The 18,700-nt window shown below is 40.2% G+C and overlaps 1 protein-coding gene and 1 long non-coding RNA gene across 6 annotated transcripts; one reads left to right on the forward strand and one right to left on the reverse strand.

The window, feature by feature from the left end:
* Position 1: 1 nt before the first annotated feature.
* Positions 2-7,652, reverse strand: fam47e (family with sequence similarity 47 member E). 5 transcript variants are annotated; one of them, XM_021605534.3, is made up of 8 exons: positions 7,005-7,652; positions 3,738-4,113; positions 3,203-3,381; positions 2,927-3,089; positions 2,548-2,745; positions 2,246-2,389; positions 2,024-2,101; positions 2-448 (listed from the first exon to the last, which is right to left on the reverse strand). In XM_021605534.3, exons 1-8 carry the CDS (start codon positions 7,088-7,090, stop codon positions 350-352), a joined length of 1,323 nt encoding a protein of 440 aa, XP_021461209.2. In that variant the 5' UTR covers positions 7,091-7,652; the 3' UTR covers positions 2-349. The 5 variants fall into 5 exon arrangements, with proteins under 5 accessions (XP_021461209.2, XP_090093317.1, XP_021461210.1 ...); XM_090237191.1 differs by having other exon boundaries at positions 2-930; XM_021605535.3 differs by having other exon boundaries at positions 6,967-7,652.
* Positions 7,653-8,358: 706 nt separating this feature from the next.
* Positions 8,359-12,754, forward strand: LOC149982790 (uncharacterized). Its single transcript, XR_016496553.1, has 2 exons — positions 8,359-8,569; positions 11,814-12,754. It is a non-coding gene; the product is annotated as an uncharacterized LOC149982790 (long non-coding RNA).
* Positions 12,755-18,700: the final 5,946 nt, after the last annotated feature.

Raw genomic sequence — 18,700 nt, forward strand, 5'->3', positions numbered from 1 at the left:
ATTATGGTGAATTGTCTTTTATTATGAATACAATTTGTCCATGGCATGTTACTATCAACATGGCAAAAATGAAACCAAATATAGAGGATTGGCACCAAATATGATGACAGGAGGATAAACAACAGGCTAGCAGGATATTTTTGTTATTCATGAAAGATGTCATTAGTCAAGGTAACTGAGGATGATCTTTGATGTACATGCATTGACAGCCAGTCAGTGATTTGGAAACTCATGAAAAATTAGGGGAACCTTTGTAGCAGCGTAGCGTCAAATGTTTTATGTCAGTTTGTTTTGACAAATTGAGTATACTACTGTGTAACTGCCCAACATATTGCCTATTGAAACCTGCCTAAAGTACCACTGTCCCCTTCCGTGTTGAAGTAGAGCCTGCTCCATCTGGCTTTGATCGGTTGTCTCCCTCCTCTTCTTCAAAGAGAGTACTCAGAAACTAAAAAGAAACCCAAGTTTAAAAGCCAACCAATTTCAGATAAAATATTTACAGTACCAGTCAAAAGTTTGGACACCTACACCTACTAGTTGTTCTTTATTTTTACTATTTTCTACATTGAAAAGTCATTGTGAAGACATCAAATCTATAAAATAACATCCTGTAGTAACCAAAAAACTGTTGAACAAATCAAAATATATTTTAGATTCTTCAAAGTAGCCACCCTTTGGCTTGATGACAGCTTTGCACACTTGGCATTCTCTCAACCAGCTACACCTGTAATGCTTTTCCAACCGTCTTGAAGGAGTTCCCACATATGCTGAGCACTTGTTGGCTGCTTTTCCTTCACTCGGCGGTCCAACTCATCCCAAACCATCTCAAGTCGGGTGATTGTGGAGGCCGGGTCATCTGTTGCAGCACTCCATCACTCTCCTCCTTGGTCAAATAGCCCTTACACAGCCTGGAGTTGTTGGGTCATTGTCCTGTTGAAAAACAAATGATAGTCCCACTAAGCGCAAACCAGATGGGATGGCGTATCGCCGCAGAATGCTGTGGTAGCCAAGCTGGTTAAGTGTGCCTTGAATTCTAAATCAGTGTCACCAGCAAAGCACCATCACACCTTCTCCATGCTTCACGGTGGGAACCACACATGCAGACAATACGTTCACCTACTCTGTCTCACAAAGACATGGTAGTTGGTATCAAAAATCTCAAATTTGGACTCATCAGACCAAAGGACAAATTTCCACAGGTCTAATGTCCATTGCTCGTGTTTCTTGGCCCAAGCAAGTCTCTTCTTATTGGTGTCCTTTTAGTAGTTGTTTCTTTGGAGCAATTCAACCATGAAGGCCTGATTCACACAGTCTCCTTTGAACAGTTGATGTTGAGATGTGTATGTTACTTGAACTCTGAAGCATTTATTTGAGCTGCAATCTGAAATGCAGTTAACTCTAATGAACTTATCCTATTCAGCAGAGGTAACTCTGGGTCTTCCTTTCCTGTGGCGGTCCTCATGAGAGCCAGTTTCATCATAGTGCTTTAATGTTTTTACGACTGAAACTTTCAAAGTTCTTGAAATGTTCCGGATTGAATGACCTTCATGTCTTAAAGTAATGATGGACTGTCATTTCTCTTTGCTTATTTGAGCTGTTCTTGCCATAATATGGACTTGGTCTTTTACCAAATAGGTGTATCTTCTGTACACCACCCCTACCCTGTCACAACACTGATTGGCTCAAATGCATTAAGGAAATTAATTCCACAATAACTTTTTAACAAGGAACACCTGTTAATTGAATGCATTCCAGGCGACTACCTCATGAAGCTGGTTGAGAGAATTCCAAGAATGTAAAGCTGTCATCAAGGCAAAGGGTGGCTACTTTGAAGAATCTCAAATGTTGATGTCTTCACTATTATTCTACAATGTAGAATATAATAAAAATTAAGAAAAACCCTGCAATGAATAGGTGTGCCCAAACCTTTGACTGGTACTGTATATATTAACTGACATTGAAATTCAAACACCTGTGCTGTGAAGCATGACCTGTGTAAAAATGTGAAGCAATGTTGTCTTACCCTAGGCACCCTCAGCCCTTTGCTGATGATGAACTGCTTGAACGCTTGAGTCCCATGCATCTGTTTCAGTTCATCATCCTATTGAGAAGACAAATTATATCAGACAATTTTACCTGAACCGTCAATGGGGATTGATATTCTGATTTAATAGTCAAAGACAGTTGTCTCGTTTTTTACCCACAAAGAACAAGGACAAGTGTAATAGTTATACCAAAGACCCACCATTTCACTTGGTTGTGCAGGAAACTCAAAGTCCTCAGGGATGACATTGGGGTCTCTTAATGGTTCATCAGCATCTCTTTTCTTCCATGTTTTAGTATCCAGGTACCATGCTCCATATTTGGGCCTTTTAGTTCCTGGTTTGCTCTGTTGAACATGTGCATTTTATATTTTTACCATAGGCCGGATGTGGACATAGTTGTGGGTAATGCTGTTTAGAAAGTGAAGAACTGTACAAGCAATTGATACATTTTCATCCATCTGTCTTGTGAGGTCTGTGGGCCTCAAGCTGAGACACTCAATACCTTGTATGGTTCTGAGTCCTTTAAGGGGTCTTCACAGGTGTGGGCTCTGCGCAGATCCTCCACAGAGTTACGTAGGTCCTCTGGCACGTTCTTAGGCTCAACCACCTGGATAGGGAAGGTCAGGGACGGCTTCTTCTCATACCCACTGACAAACAGGCCCAGTAGGGTGGATTCAGTCAGGTTGTTCTTCTCTCCTCCCTGCGAGAGTCAACCATTAATTTACCAGGGAGGTTAAATGTTAAGATCATTCAGAATGATCTGTTCCTGCTTCTACAAGGTCATTTAGAATATGATGATGATTCATCATTCTGATCTTTACTTGACCTTTAATTGGGGTGTGTATTCCTCACCGTGGCCGGTTTCTGTTAGCTGTGCTTACCAATGAGGCGACCCAGTCACAGAAAAGCTTAGTGACTTTCTTGATGTCCTCGTCTTGAGATGGGGAGCGCAGTCGTTTGACGTTTACTATCTGGTCTTCCTTGGCACTGCTCTGCTTTCTTTGCAGCCCTTTGTAAGGGTTCTTTGCGCATAAATCGTCCGTCCTTCAGCCAAATAATAAAGGGTTAACAACAGTAGTTATACCACTAGATGAACAGTTTATACCCTAGTAATGAAGAGTTTGCCCCAAAACAGACTTCTCCAGAAATCTACTTACATTATTGCACTGACAGGTGGTCCCTCTCTCACTTCTTCCTCTGACTCCAATTCCCGCATGATCGTTTCCCACGGCTCAGTGCAGTCGTCTGCCTGCTCCTCTTTTTCTGGTGAAGTCACTGCAGAAGCTCTGTTCACACACATATCTGGGTCCAGGACACATATCACCTGATCAAACAACTACGGGATAAAAGACAATCAGTAGGACATATTGTGTTATAAGTAAGCAAAACAAAGTCCTACTGTAAGAACAGCGTAAGAGTTGATTACTGTAATTCAGAATTGTATGTGCATGGGCCATCTGATGTATACTTTAGGGACTGGTTTACCACACACAGATTAAACCTTACCCTGGACTGAAGCCTTTACAATGGAGGATCTCCATTCAACATGCTTATTGAATTTTAGTCCAGGACTAGGCTTATTCGGTGTCTGGGAAACCAACCCTTTATGCCTTATTGCAAAAAGGATTGAGAGGTAACTTTCATCTGCAATGTGATTACATCGCTGATTAGTCTTATCTACCTGCCACTCACCTCTGGGGGCATGCCATGCTCTAAATGTGGGTACAGAGCCAGAGGATGCTGTTTGAGTTTGTGCTCCACTGTAGCCACATGCTCCCGGTGTACCTGCTGCTGAGGGTTCTTCTTAGAGAAGCAAGCCTGCTCTTTCGAGAAGCGCTTCCATTGTGTTTTATCAGAGAGAGATGTAGGACTTGGCATCCCAAAAATGGAAGGGGACATGCCCCTCTGGGCCTGAGAGAGAACCGCTGTCCCAGCACTAGGATAACCATCTCTGAAGTCATCAAGTCCCACATTTAGAAAACGCCAACGACGGCCATCCAAAGCACCTGAGAGATGATGTTTGTTCTTTGCATCTTTCAGGCATTTGGTCATCAACTTTTCCTTGTACCTGTGGGTCAAAGCTAAATTAAATCCTTCTACTTTCACATTGCCCTCATTAACATTTGGAAGCTCCAGTCCAGAGAGACTGGATGGAAGGTTATGTGTCAATGTTATGTATACGGAACAAAAATATAACCGCAACATGTAAAGTGTTCATCCCAGGTTTCATGAGCTGAAATAAAGGATCCCAGAAATGTTCCATATGCACAAAAAGCTTATTTCTCCCAGGTTTTGTGCACAAATTTGTTTACATCCCTGTTAATTAGCATTTCTCCTTTGTCAAAAGAATCCATCCACCTGACAAGTGTGGCATATATAGAAGCTGATTTAAACAGTATGATCATTACACAGGTGCACCTTGTGCTGGGAACAAAACAAAGGTCACTCTAAAATATGCAGTACGTCCAACCGGCCTCACAACCGCAGGCCACGTGTAACCACGCCAGCCCAGTACCTCCACATCCGGCTTCGTCATCTGCGGGAGCGTCTGACACAAGCCACCCGGACAGCTGATGAAACTGTGGGTTTGCACAACTGAATAATTTCTGCCCAAATTATCAGAAACCGTCTCAGGGAAGCTCATCTGCATGCTCATAGTCCTCACCAGGGTCTTGACCTGACTGCAATTTGGTGTCGTAACCAACTTCAGTGGGCAAATGCTCACCTTCGATGGCCACTCGCACTCTGGAGAAGTGTGCTCTTCACGGATGAATCCCGGTTTCAACTGTACTGGGCAGATGGCGTCGTGTGGGTGAGCGGTTTGCGGATGTCAACGTTGTGAACGGAGTGCCCCATGGTGTCGGTGGGGTTATGGTATGGGCAGGCATAAGCTAAGGACAACGAACACAATTGCATTTTGTCAATGGCAATTTGAATGCAAATAGTGATACCGTGACGAGATCCTGAGGCCCATTGTCGTGCCATTCATCCGCAGCCATCACCTCATTTTCAGCATGATAATGCATGGCCCCATGTCGCAAGGATCTGTACACAATTCCTGGAAGCTGAAAATGTTCCAGTTTTTCCATGGCCTGCATACTCATTAGACATGTCACCCATTGAGCATGTTTGGGATGCTCTGGCTCGCCGTGTATTACAGCGTGTTGCAGTTTCCACCAATATCCAGCAACTTCACACAGCCGTTGAAGAGGAATGAGACAACATTCCACAGGCCACAATCAACAGACTGATCAACTCTATGCGAAGGAGATGTGTCGAGCTGCATGAGGAAAATGGTGGTCACACCAGATACTGACTGATTTTCTGATCCATGCCCCTACCTTTTTTAAGGTACACTACATGACCAAAAGTATATGGACACCTACTCGTCAAACATCTCATTCCAAAATAATGGGCATTAATATGGAGTTGGTCCCCTCTGTGCTGCTATAACAGCCTCCACTGTTTTGGGAAGGCTTTTCACTAGATGTTGGAACATTGTTGTAGGGACTTGCTTCTATTCAGCCACTAGAGCATTAGTGAGGTCGGGCACTGATGTTGTGGGATTAGGCCTGGCTTGCAGTCTGCATTTCAATTAATTCCAAAGGTGATCGATGGGGTTGAGGTCAGGACTGTGCAGGCCAGTCAAGTTCTTCCAAACCGATTTCGACAAACCATTTCTGTATGGACCTCATTTGTGCATGAGGGCATTGTCATGCTAAAACAGGAAAGGGCCTTCCCCAAACTGTTGCCGCAAAGTTGGAAGCACAGAATCGTCTAGAATGTCATTCTATGCTGTAGTGTTAAGATTAACTCCAACTTTTTTTTAAACTTTTTGCCAACTTTTACTTAATAACATTCCTAAAGAAAGTAATGTACTTTTTACTCTATCCCTGACACCCAAAAGTTCTCGTTACATTTTGACAAGAAAATTATCCAATTCACACACTTATCAAGGGAACATCCCTGGTCATCCCTACTGCCTCTGATCTGGCGGACTCACTAAACACAAATGCTTTGTTTGTAAATTAATGTCTGGGTGTTGTAGTGTTCCCTTGGCTATCTGTAAATATATTTAAAAATAATAATTGTGCCATCTGGTTTGCATAATGTAAGGAATTTGAAACTATTAATACTTTTACTTTTGATACTTTAATTATATTTAAAACCAAATAGTTTTACATTTTTACTCAAGTAGTATTTTACTGGATGACTTTCACTTTTACTTGAGTTGTTTTCTATTAAGGTATCTTTCCTTTTACTCAAGTATGACAAATAGGTACTTTTTCCACCACTGACCTCGACACAATCCTATCTTGGGAAACTCTACGGACAATTCCTTTGACCTCATGGCTTGGTTTTTGCTCTGACATGCACTGTCAACTGTGGGACCTTATAAAGACAGGTGTGTGCCTTTCCAAATCATGTCCAATCAATTGAGTTTACCACAGGTGGACTCCAATCAAGTTGTAGAAACATCTCAATGATGATCAATGGAAACAGGATGCACCTGAGCTCAATTTCGAGGCTCATAGCGAAGGGTCTGAATAGTTATGCAAATAAGGTATTTCTGTTTTTTTGCTTTGTCACTATGGGGTATTGTGTGTAGATGTAATCCATTTTAGAATAAGGCTGTAATGTACCAACATGTGGAAAAGGTCAATGGGTCTGAATACTTTCCGAAGGCACTGTATATAATGTATATGTGACCAACAGATGCATATCTGTATTCCCATTCATGTGAAATCCATAGATTAGGGCCTGATTAATTTATTTAAATCGATTGATTTCCTTATATGAACTGCAACTCAGTACAATCGTGAAATTGTTGCATGTTGCGTTTTATATTTTTGTTCAGTGTACATATAATTATGTTGTCAACCACATACAGTTATGACTATATTGTTACAAAAGAGGCTACCCAATGTTGTCTTTAGTGTGATGTGACATCCACATTACCAATGGTAGGCAGGAAGCGTCGTTCTAGTCTCCGGTGGTCCAATTTGAAACGTTTTATCAGTCATTATGTGTCCTTGTTTTTTCATCAATTTCCACGTAAAAAAAAGGCAAACGAGTGTTGCCCCCGGGGCACGTCAAAAAGCTATCGACCCTTTCGTAATTCCGGTATTACTTAAAGCGATCTGGCTAGCTCCCTGCTCCTAATACAACGTTTGTTAGATGGTTACTATGGTAACAGTGTTTCGCGATAAATTGTAGTTCTTATGGGATGTTACAAAATATAAATGTAGTTTGCGTTCCAGAAAGCCTTTGCTGTAATTACGATTATGAACTTACTTGACAGTCACAAATTAACACGTAAAAAAAATAATAAGAGCAAAATCATCTTAATGCAGTTTTCACTGAAGACAATATAGCCTTGCTATGATTTTGACCACTAGATGGTGGTATGTGATCAGAGGGAACTGATGAGTTCCTCTTCTTTTGGGTGATCCTAAAAATTGTTAACGTTACTGCTAGATTTAAAAAAAGAAATACTTTGACAAATCTGAAAACTATAGCTGAAAGTACAGAGCAGAGCCCTTTTGGTGTCGGGTTGGTTGCTCTTGTTTTTCGGGCCGTCATGCATTAGTAAACTAGTTATTGTGTAATTTAAATCAATATTTCTCTAATTCAACATGTATTGGGATTATTGTATGATGCTGTTTACATCATTTGAATGTAGAATGCATGTGTATGTTGACCATGTGCCCCTCTACATGTGGTTCTGGTCAGGGCTCAGGAATTAGATAATATGTCCATAGGCCATAGGCCCTCATGTCTTGTGAAAATGAGAGAGTTGCTACTGTTCCCCTGTTTATGCATTGTCAAACTCAATTTATAGCAAAAAATTTATTAAAACCTGCTACTTTTTATCACTACCACTACTAATAAGGATAAATCTGAAATAAATACCTCTTCAAGTTGTAGAAGTGGTTATTATGACAACGTCATAGTCATACATTATCCCACAGTAAGTTAAGTAAAACTGATTTCCAGCCTGTGGTTGTGTAGACAGAGAAAAGAGTGCTAACAGAAATAATTGTAATGTACGGCTCCTTTGAGGTCTTCAGGTCTGTACAGCACTTTGAGATATCAGCTAATGTACGAAGGGCTATATAAATACATTTGATTTGATTTGATTCAGAGCTTGCATTCCTTCTTGCCCTATGTATTACTTGTGCTGTCACAGGACTGAGGTCAGTCAACGCTGTTGAACAACAGCACAGCCTCTTAAATGACTAATCATTATCCTCGTCATCATCATCATCCAATTCCATCAACATTGCACCATTTGTTAGGCCAGGGAAATTCCACTTCACGGATTTGTGGACTGTAGAAGTCACAGCTTTTAGCTAGTGCCTCTGACAGCTTTCACCCACATGCCTCAGCTTGACTAGGCACCATATTGTGACCTGCTTGGCTGGGTGACCAGCTGACCGCTGCTTTGACCTCTTCGGCACACTGTGAAACAGCCTGGGCCTGTTGGAGCTGGACACAGAAAGGCCATGACTAGGGTTGAAAAGGTACCGATAATTTACCAAATTTACCGGAATTTTCAGTAATTTTGGTAATTAACAGAATATCTATGGCAATCTATCGTAAGTTTGGTAGTTTATATATTTTTTTATATCAGTATCCATATTGTCTATGAGTTTCTAGTAGATAGACCATATGGTTCAACAGAGAGTATCCTAAATAATGACAAAAGCATCTAATCAACAATGTTATTATTTATTAATTATCTCTGCAACTCCAACTATTGAAGTTTTTCACAACTGCCATTAGTTTGATGCCAAAACATTGACCACAAATACATATTGGTATGCACCTCAATATTGGGGGTGCACCTCAATATTAGGAAGGTATTTTTAATGTTTTGTACACTCGGTGTATATTTTACATGATAAGGCCAGAGATAATTACAGACACCTATGATAATCTGAACTACCCAAAAATGGCCACTAGATGTCTTGTGATAGATTACATACAATTCTTGAAAGATACCAACATTCTGGTAGTTTACTGGTAAACTTAGAAAGTTTTGCAACCCTAGACATGACATTGTTTTAGCCAGACCACCAGAACATATTGGAACTTCTTTGGCAAATGTATCCTCTTGGCTCCAGGACCATCTCACAGGGAATTGTTGTCCCTTTGACAGGCTAAGCCTACTTTCCTTGTCTAGTTTTGACATGTTTAGGTTACTGTACCATTTTCCATCATACTTGTTACTGCATTCTGGTTTATGGTTCAGAACACTTGATAAGAAACAGATCATACCAAGACATTACTATTTAAAGTATCTGAAAGAATTTGGAAACATTTACTAAAAGGTTTGTAAACCGCCACTGTAAGGTTTGAATGATTTGAAGAGGTGCAAAAGAAGTTCTGCCTCTGTTCTAATATCAAGCATTTCAGGTTGGGAAACAATTCCATCACTTGTGCCATGGATTTTAATTGACTGAAATATGACACCCTTGACAGTTGTGATCACTTGGCCAATGCTCTCAAATGGTTGTGTTGGCCCTGGTCCAACTCTCCCTGGAGCCGTACCCTTTGGCATATTCATAGGGGAGTAAATATTAGGATTCGAAAAGGATCTCAGGATTATTTGTCCGGCATACTCCCAGAACACAAACACTATTGATATGTACAAACTTTAAGACATTGTGACGCATCACATACTTGGACTTCAAATTCTGATTGTCAAGGCGGATGTTGTCAGTGTAATTTACCATTAGTATTCCTTGCGTGATGGAAACGTTCTAACTAATTTAGGTGGATGTGTGTGGAACTATTATTATTCTATTGCTAATCATATTTTGTCATCATAAATATATTCCATTGTATATTTTGTTTCACATGATGTTGTGTTGACAATAATGTGCACATTTCCAAAAATGTACAAACGGCTATAGAACCAAAGCAACAGGACACCATATTTTTCTCAGGGGGGTGTTTACCTGTCATTGACAGCACACATACAATTGGGGGAAACCAGCTTAATATACAGGAAATGTTTTTGTTTACAATAATCAGAGGCTGGTTTTGCTGCCCTGTAGTTTTCAGTAGCCAGGGTGTTTCTGCCCAGTTTTAGCAACCTTTTACATCCAAACATATGTTGAGGTATTATCTGTAGAAAACAATCAACCATAGACGATGTTCTCACGGGGTGAGGAATCTGCATAGAAAGTAAAATGGTGGGGAACTGTCAAGCTTTTCCTCAGATTGTGTTCCATAAAATAAATGGGTAAAGGTGTGAAATAGGTATCTTTCATGTATTGTTTTTCAAACCTCTGCAATTTGTGAATTTCTGTTTCTGTTCACTTTTAGAATTATGCACAGAAGTTTTTAAAAAAGGTGGGAAACTGTCAAGCTTTTCCTAAAATTGTGTGCCATAAGATAAATGTGTAAAATGTTGACAGTACCAGTCAAAAGTTTGGACACACCTACTCATTCCATGGTTTTTCTTTATTTTACTAATTTCTACATTAAGGTGACTATCTCATGAAGCTGGTTGATAGAATGCCAAGAGTGTGCAAAGCTGTCAAGGCAAAGGATGGCTACTTTGAATAATCTAAAATCTCAAATATATTTTTATTTGTTTAACACTTTTTTTGGTTACTACATAATTCCATATTTTATAGTTTTGATGTCTTCACTATTATTCTACAATGTAGAAAATAGTCAAACATAAAGAAAAACCCTTGAATGAGTAGGTGTGTCCAAACTTTTGACTGGTAATGCTTGTTCTAGGTCCCAAGAAACAAAGATATCTTCTGTTGAATCTGACAATTAATCTTAATGGTTGTACAGTCATCTCAAATAAAATGGGAAGGACCTCGGCGTTACTCTGGACCCTGATCTCTCTTTTGAAGAACATATCAAGACCATTTCAAGGACAGCTTTTTTCCATCTACGTAACATTGCAAAAATCAGAAACTTTCTGTCCAAAAATGATGCAGAAAAATTAATAAATGCTTTTGTCACTTCTAGGTTAGACTACTGCAATGCTCTACTTTCCGGCTACCTGGATAAAGCACTAAATAAACTTCAGTTAGTGCTAAATACGGCTGCTAGAATCCTGACTAGAACCAAAAAAAATTATCATATTACTCCAGTGCTAGCTTCCTGTCAAAGCAAGGGCTGATTTCAAGGTTTTACTGCTAACCTACAAAGCATTACATGGGCTTGCTCCTACCTATCTCTCTGATTTGGTCCTGCCGTACATACCTACACGTACGCTACGGTCACAAGACGCAGGTACCTAATTGTCCCTAGAATTTCTAAGCAAACAGCTGGAGGCAAGGGCTTTCTCCTATAGAGCTCCATTTTTATGGAACGGTCTGCCTACCGATGTCAGAGACGCAAAATCGGTCTCAACCTTTAAGTCTCCCCCCCCCCCCCTCCCCTTGGGTTGTGCCGTGGCGGAGGTCTTTGTGGGCTATACTCAGCCTTGTCTCAGGATGGTAAGTTGGTGGTTGAAGATATCCCTCTAGTGGTGTGGGGGCTGTGCTTTGGCAAAGTGGGTGGGGTTATATCCTTCCTGTTTGGCCCTGTCCGGGGGTGTCCTCGGATGGGGCCACAGTGTCTCCTGACCCCTCCTGTCTCAGCCTCCAGTATTTATGCTGCAGTAATTTATGTGTCGGGGGCTAGGGTCAGTTTGTTATATCTGGAGTACTTCTCCTGTCCTATTCGGTGTCCTGTGTGAATCTAAGTGTGCGTTCTCTAATTCTCTCCTTCTCTCTTTCTTTCTCTCTCTCGGAGGACCTGAGCCGTAGGACCATGCCCCAGGACTACCTGACATGATGACTCCTTGCTGTCCCCAGTCCACCTGGTCGTGCTGCTGCTCCAGTTTCAACTGTTCTGCCTTATTATTATTCGACCATGCTGGTCATTTATGAACATTTGAACATCTTGGCCATGTTCTGTTATAATCTCCACCCGGCACAGCCAGAAGAGGACTGGCCACCCCACATAGCCTGGTTCCTCTCTAGGTTTCTTCCTAGGTTTTGGCCTTTCTAGGGAGTTTTTCCTAGCCACCGTGCTTCTACACCTGCATTGCTTGCTGTTTGGGGTTTTAGGCTGGGTTTCTGTACAGCACTTTGAGATATCAGCTGATGTACGAAGGGCTATATAAATACATTTGATTTGATTTAATGTATGTCTTGTTTAAATTTAAATCCTCTGCAATTATTGGATTTCTGCTTCCACTTCAAAAATTAGCATTGCATCCTCTTAGTCTTGAAGCAAAGTTTTCCTCTCAATATTGAGAACAGGAGGACCACATCTAGGTTACCACTGGAATTTGAATGACCAGTGCAAAACGAAGCTTATAATGTTTGTATTATAAGAAATATTTTAGGATCTGCTATAACAGAGACATTGCTCTGTTTTCTGTCATGAGATGGCTTTGCCCTTCTTCCTTACACTAATCACTGCTCCATCCTGAAACAACTAGGTACAAAACTTCCCACTCAATGGTGGGAACTGGACCACACCCAGGTGGCCATTGGCATTTGAATGGCCAGTGCAAAGCTTTATAGTTAAGTATATAACTTCAATAGCATGAAAAATGTGTGATAGGCTCTTTTACCTTGACCAATGAATGAATTAAACAATGCATCAAAGACATTGTCTTTAATTGTTTTAACATAATAGATTTAGTTACAACTTTTTTGCAATAAATTTCTACTTATGGCACTCAACAATTTCTACTACTTAACATTTATTGTCCTTTCTTTTCACCCTGGCACCGCACGTTCTCTCTTAACACCACGATATCTCCAAGGAGAGCTTGGAATGGAATAACACAAATATAAATTCAGTATAGTGTACCCTCCCATGGTACTTAATGGCTCTGGCTGCATCAATCACGTCTCCTGAAAAGGTCTAGCACTCCTCACAAGTCTCCACTCCCACAGCCATGCCTGTATATCAGTCTCTGGTCTACAAAGACTGTCTGGTGCCTGAAAGTGGCGTGACAAACAGGCAGTACCAGGGTGCACTGCGATTAGCCTCCATGAACTTTTCCCTTATGTTAAGCTCTGTTTGCTGAAAGTATTAATATTATTCCAATTGTGTTGATTTAAGGAGGGCATTTTGGAGGGCATTCATAAATTGTTTGGTGAATTGGATGTCCAACAAGGAATTCTCTCCTCTTGTCTAAGAGTTAGATGATGAGAAATATCTAAGAGTTAGATGAGGAGACATGTTAAATGTTTTGTAAGTTGGGCTTGACTGGGCCTGAAGTGCACATAGATTTTTGCATGATTCAGAATGTGCTGCAAGCCAGGGAGTGATGCAAAGTGACCATAGTAATGTTAATGTTGTTGTTTTCTTCTGCTTTACATTGACAGTTCATTTACTATTCAAATACATGGGGCTTTATTAAGTAGTTGCTCTTTAAAGGCTTTAGGTCAGTGAATGATCTAGTAAAGGATGTTATCGCCGACCTATTGGATCAGTTTACATCTACTGTAAAGAACTGTAATAGATGAGCGATTCTAGGAACATAATCTAGGAAGTTACAGTGCCTTGCGAAAGTATTCGGCCCCCTTGAACTTTGCGACCTTTTGCCATATTTCAGGCTTCAAACATAAAGATATAAAACTGTATTTTTTTGTGAAGAATCAACAACAACTGGGACACAATCATGAAGTGGAACGACATTTATTGGATATTTCAAACTTTTTTAACAAATCAAAAACTGAAAAATTGGGCGTGCAAAATTATTCAGCCCCCTTAAGTGAATACTTTGTAGCGCCACCTTTTGCTGCGATTACATCTGTAAGTCGCTTGGGGTATGTCTCTATCAGTTTTGCACATCGAGAGACTGACATTTTTTCCCATTCCTCCTTGAAAAACAGCTCGAGCTCAGTGAGGTTGGATGGAGAGCATTTGTGAACAGCAGTTTTCAGTTCTTTCCACATATTCTCGATTGGATTCAGGTCTGGACTTTGACTTGGCCATTCTAACACCTGGATATGTTTATTTTTGAACCATTCCATTGTAGATTTTGCTTTATGTTTTGATCATTGTCTTGTTGTAAGACAAATCTCCGTCCCAGTCTCAGGTCTTTTGCAGACTCCATCAGGTTTTCTTCCAGAATGGTCCTGTATTTGGCTCCATCCATCTTCCCATCAATTTTAACCATCTTCCCTGTCCCTGCTGAAGAAAAGCAGGCCCAAACCATGATGCTGCCACCACCATGTTTGACAGTGGGGATGGTGTGTTCAGAGTGATGAGCTGTGTTGCTTTTACGCCAAACATAACGTTTTGCAGTGTTGCCAAAAAGTTCAATTTTGGTTTCATCTGAGCACCTTCTTCCTCATGTTTGGTGTGTCTCCCAGGTGGCTTGTGGCAAACTTTAAACAACACTTTTTATGGATATCTTTAAGAAATGGCTTTCTTCTTGCCACTCTTCCATAAAGGCCAGATTTGTGCAATATACAACTGATTGTTGTCTTATGGACAGAGTCTCCCACCTCAGCTGTAGATCTCTGCAGTTCATCCAGAGTGATCATGGGCCTCTTGGCTGCATCTCTGATCAGTCTTCTCCTTGTATGAGCTGAAAGTTTAGAGGGACGGCCAGGTCTTGGTAGATTTGCAGTGGTCTGATACTCCTTCCATTTCAATATTATCGCTTGCAAAGTGCTCCTTGGGATGTTTAAAGCTTGGGAAATCTTTTTGTATCCAAATCCAGCTTTAAACTTCTTCACAACAGTATCTCGGACCTGCCTGGTGTGTTCCTTGTTCTTCATGATGCTCTCTGCGCTTTTAACGGACCTCTGAGACTATCACAGTGCAGGTGCATTTATACGGAGACTTGATTACACACAGGTGGATTGTATTTATCATCATTAGTCATTTAGGTCAACATTGGATCATTCAGAGATCCTCACTGAACTTCTGGAGAGAGTTTGCTGCACTGAAAGTAAAGGGGCTGAATAATTTTGCACGCCCAATTTTTCACTTTTTGATTTGTTAAAAAAGTTTGAAATATCCAATAAATGTCGTTCCACTTCATGATTGTGTCCCACTTGTTGTTGATTCTTCACAAAAAAATACAGTTTTATATCTTTGTTTGAAGCCTGAAATGTGGCAAAAGGTTGCAAAGTTCAAGGGGGCCGAATACTTTCGCAAGGCACTATATTTAGAGATGGGTTGAATCCTCTCTGTAAACTCACTCAAAATGAAAGTTCTACTATCTTAGGTCAGACAAGCAGCAACTAGACTTACATGTCCACCACTCACCACTGTGAGGGCATGGGCAGCCAAGCATTGAATTCAGAGTGCTTGTTGACTGAACAATACACAAATCGGCTTGTCCTTTAAGTGTGCTTACATGTGAAAGGCAAATACACATTGGCTCTTTGACTGAATCCATTTAGCACTATTTCAGGGAATGCAAAACTGCTGCATTTACAGAAATGATGGGACATTGTCATTTAATTGCATTTGACAATTCATGTTTTGTCCAACAAATGCCTCACTGTTGTGCTACAGGTCCTGCCTACAAAGTGCAAACCAAGCGCTATGGTTACAGTTTCTTGCTTATAGGACAGGAACGTGTGAGAAAACAATGAATGATCTGTTGGGACATCAGATACTCAGATGGGTTAGAAGAAAAAGTATTTACCCTCTAAATAAAAGTCTCCCTGTTCTGGGATGCATGAATGGTTGCCTTATTCGCATATTGGACCCTTTTAGAGTGCACCAAGGATATGTCCCTTGCACCCAAAAGTTTTTGTTCACAATATGATCAAATATCAATGTGTAGGTCTTCAAAGTAAACCATCTTAGGTGCAACTACCAAACAAACCAGTCTTCGCTTCACTGACCAAACTAAAAAAGAGTATTACAAAGGTTGACCTGTTTTTTTTCTCTCTTTTTGTCTTTTTCTTTTTGGCCAGAAACAATGTTGCTGCATTACTTGACTGTTAACCTTCCCCCCTGATGATTTGCTTCAGCATTTTTCACTTCTCTTGTTTGAACAGATGCCGCCCCCCTCCAGCATGAACCGCCCCCCGGGATTGTTATAGTACTTAGTACAATGAAGTAACGCGCAATTATATTAAGGTTAGAGCACACCCAAGTAAGTTCCCTTTCCAGATAGCGACATCAAACGATTTGATGTATAACATTTCCTATGGTTTATAAACCATGGGCCTCTTTTGTTTGATTCCAGTGAATGGCATGCAAAAGGTTGTCTGAGGTAAACGTGTTGTTGCATGAACGCACCCAACAGCTCACTTTGTAGCCTCCATTACTGTCCAAACAGCATTTTTTGCAGGATATTAAATCAAATGTTATGTTACTAATAGTGAAATGCTTATTGACAGGCCCTTCCCAACAATGCAGAGAGAAAGAAATACAGAAATAATAGAAAATTATTATTAGCAGAAGGTGTTGTCTGTAAATAAGGATGGTTGCTCTCAATTTGCTCTAAATGCAGCTTTGAAGTATCCCATTACACCCAACTGTTCATCTCAAGTTGTGAATGCCACAGCATCCAAAAGGCAAAAATGTCCTTTGAAAATAGGTCCTGAAAAGGTCCTGAAACCCCCTTAATGGTAGCAATGAGCTTGAGCATGAAACAGGAAGACGTCTCATCCGGACATCTAGTTGAAACATGGCGTGATCTGTCTCTGAAGGTTAACTTGTGTGACTGTGAAACAAATTAAACTAAAAACTTTATAACTGTCCCCTGGCAATTGTCAGTTTACAAAAGACTGGTTCTCAGCTATGTCAAGGCCCCATGCAGCAAGCATTGCTTCTGTAGTCTAATCCTATATTTACCTGCCACTGATATCACAATTAGGCTATAAAATCTATTCATGAATTTTCCTATTCTAACAAACATCTTCTGTTTTGTGTGCAGAACTCTATAGCTTACTGTAAATAGCCTCTGGTCTAGAATGGCCTATACTGAAACGGTCCAGTGTGCACATTGATGGAACTCTGTATCTTCCTGGTGGCATAAGAATGCTGCACTCCCTTTATATACCCACACATATTTTACATCAGGGTTGGGCAACTTTGAGGGGGGTGGGGCCGCAATGGATCTGTGTACCCACATCCATACCCACACATGAAGTATTTTGGGGGTTCTAAGCCCCCCCCCCCCAAAAAAAATGTTTTTGTCCTTGGAAATTGACCTGTTGCCCATCCCTGTTTTAGATCCTCTGTGTTCTTATAAAAAAATGTTTTGACTTGCCTTATTTAATTTACTGCATTCATTTAAATAATAGACACTATACAATATAGACATACTGTATATGTATCTTGGGCAATTCATAAAGCTGCATGAGGACCTTATTACTGATGAATGTGTTTGTTTTTTATGACCATGTTTTTCTTTCTGCTTGCATTTTGCATTTATATTGATGTGTGATTTTCTGTAATTTATGTAATTCAGAGCTCATCTGTAAAATAGACCCTTGGTCTCAGTATGACTCCCTGATAAAAATATAAGGTTAAATAAAACATTTATAAAGTTTTGGCATTTTGTCATTGGTGTTTTTACTAAGCATTGCAATAGTAGCCTATTATTGTGCAAATGGAGGAAATGTAACAACATTTAAAAAGAAGGGAAAAACAGAGAACTATTTGTTGAAATGATAATGTATTTCAAGTAGTATGTCTGTACTTATTTGTTATTTTCTCTATTTCCCTCGACCTTGGCTGGACTGGGTAGTAGATTTCCAGTTAGCTCTGTGAGTACATCTGATGCAGTGCAAGCGAATCACCCTGACAGTCCCCCTTTAAACGAGCCCCGCCCCAAAATCAGTCGATCAAATTCTGCATCACGCTCAACCTCGTCCGTCCAATCATAACCCACCAGGGGTGGTCTTAGGATGGTGGTCCGGGAAGCTGTTAGCCAATCAAGTTTACTGCTCAGTGAACAAAAGCTTCACGTCAACTATCGTTGGTTCTCTGAATAACACATTATTCATGTTCATGCAGGTTATTTAAGGGAGACCTGATGGTGATGATGAGGCGGCGAGATAGCGGTATTTCATGTTGAGAAGTAACGGTCGATGACTCCCAAACATGTATGAATGCAAAATAATGTGTACATTAATTTAGTTAACTCGCCACATCAGATGCACTGTGCTTTTTAATGTTTTATAGTTATCCAATAGTATACGGCATCCTGCTAAGAATAAGTGGCAGTAGTATAGCAGGGCTAGGCTACACGCCCCACTCTCTCAGTCTAGAAAGTTACTAACTAACTAGTAGCAATCCTAGTGTGACATCACATGTGAACGAGCATGCATTGCTAATTCATTCACAAGATCTTTGCCAGACGTTGTTAGCTTCACTTTACTACACTGCTATCTCTTCACAAACAACAACTCCAAAATTCTATACCAAAATTACACATATTTTTGATTGAATTGAACTATCTTATTAAAACCATTAACCCTAGTGAATAACAAACAAGAATAACATTTTCCTGAATCATTATAATAAGATTTTTTCAGAGTGATTACAATTGCACTAGAATTATATATTTTTAAATAATATCATTGATATTTTTAGTGTGCTTGAGTTTTTTACTGTTAATACCTGCGTTCTGTTTTGTGTGATGTAACAATGTAAATTGTTGATCTATATATAAATAAAAACAAATAAATACACTGCTATCT

This window comes from Oncorhynchus mykiss, chromosome 6 (genome assembly GCF_057628025.1).
Source record: "Oncorhynchus mykiss isolate SJ-2025 chromosome 6, ASM5762802v1, whole genome shotgun sequence".
In the NCBI taxonomy this organism is placed as follows: domain Eukaryota; kingdom Metazoa; phylum Chordata; class Actinopteri; order Salmoniformes; family Salmonidae; genus Oncorhynchus; species Oncorhynchus mykiss.

What these genes read in the sequence shown, in the direction of transcription:
- fam47e (XM_021605533.3), bottom strand. Translation starts at nt 4,250, where the DNA reads ATGTTGCGGTTATATTTTTGTTCCGTATACATAACATTGACACATAAC. An exon ending in CCACCTGTCAGTGCAATAAT is followed by an intron (nt 3,090 to 3,202) that starts GTAAGTAGATTT and finishes ATTTGGCTGAAG; the next exon opens with GACGGACGATTTATGCGCAA. An exon ending in CTGCACAACCAAGTGAAATG is followed by an intron (nt 2,102 to 2,245) that starts GTGGGTCTTTGG and finishes TCTTCTCAATAG; the next exon opens with GATGATGAACTGAAACAGAT.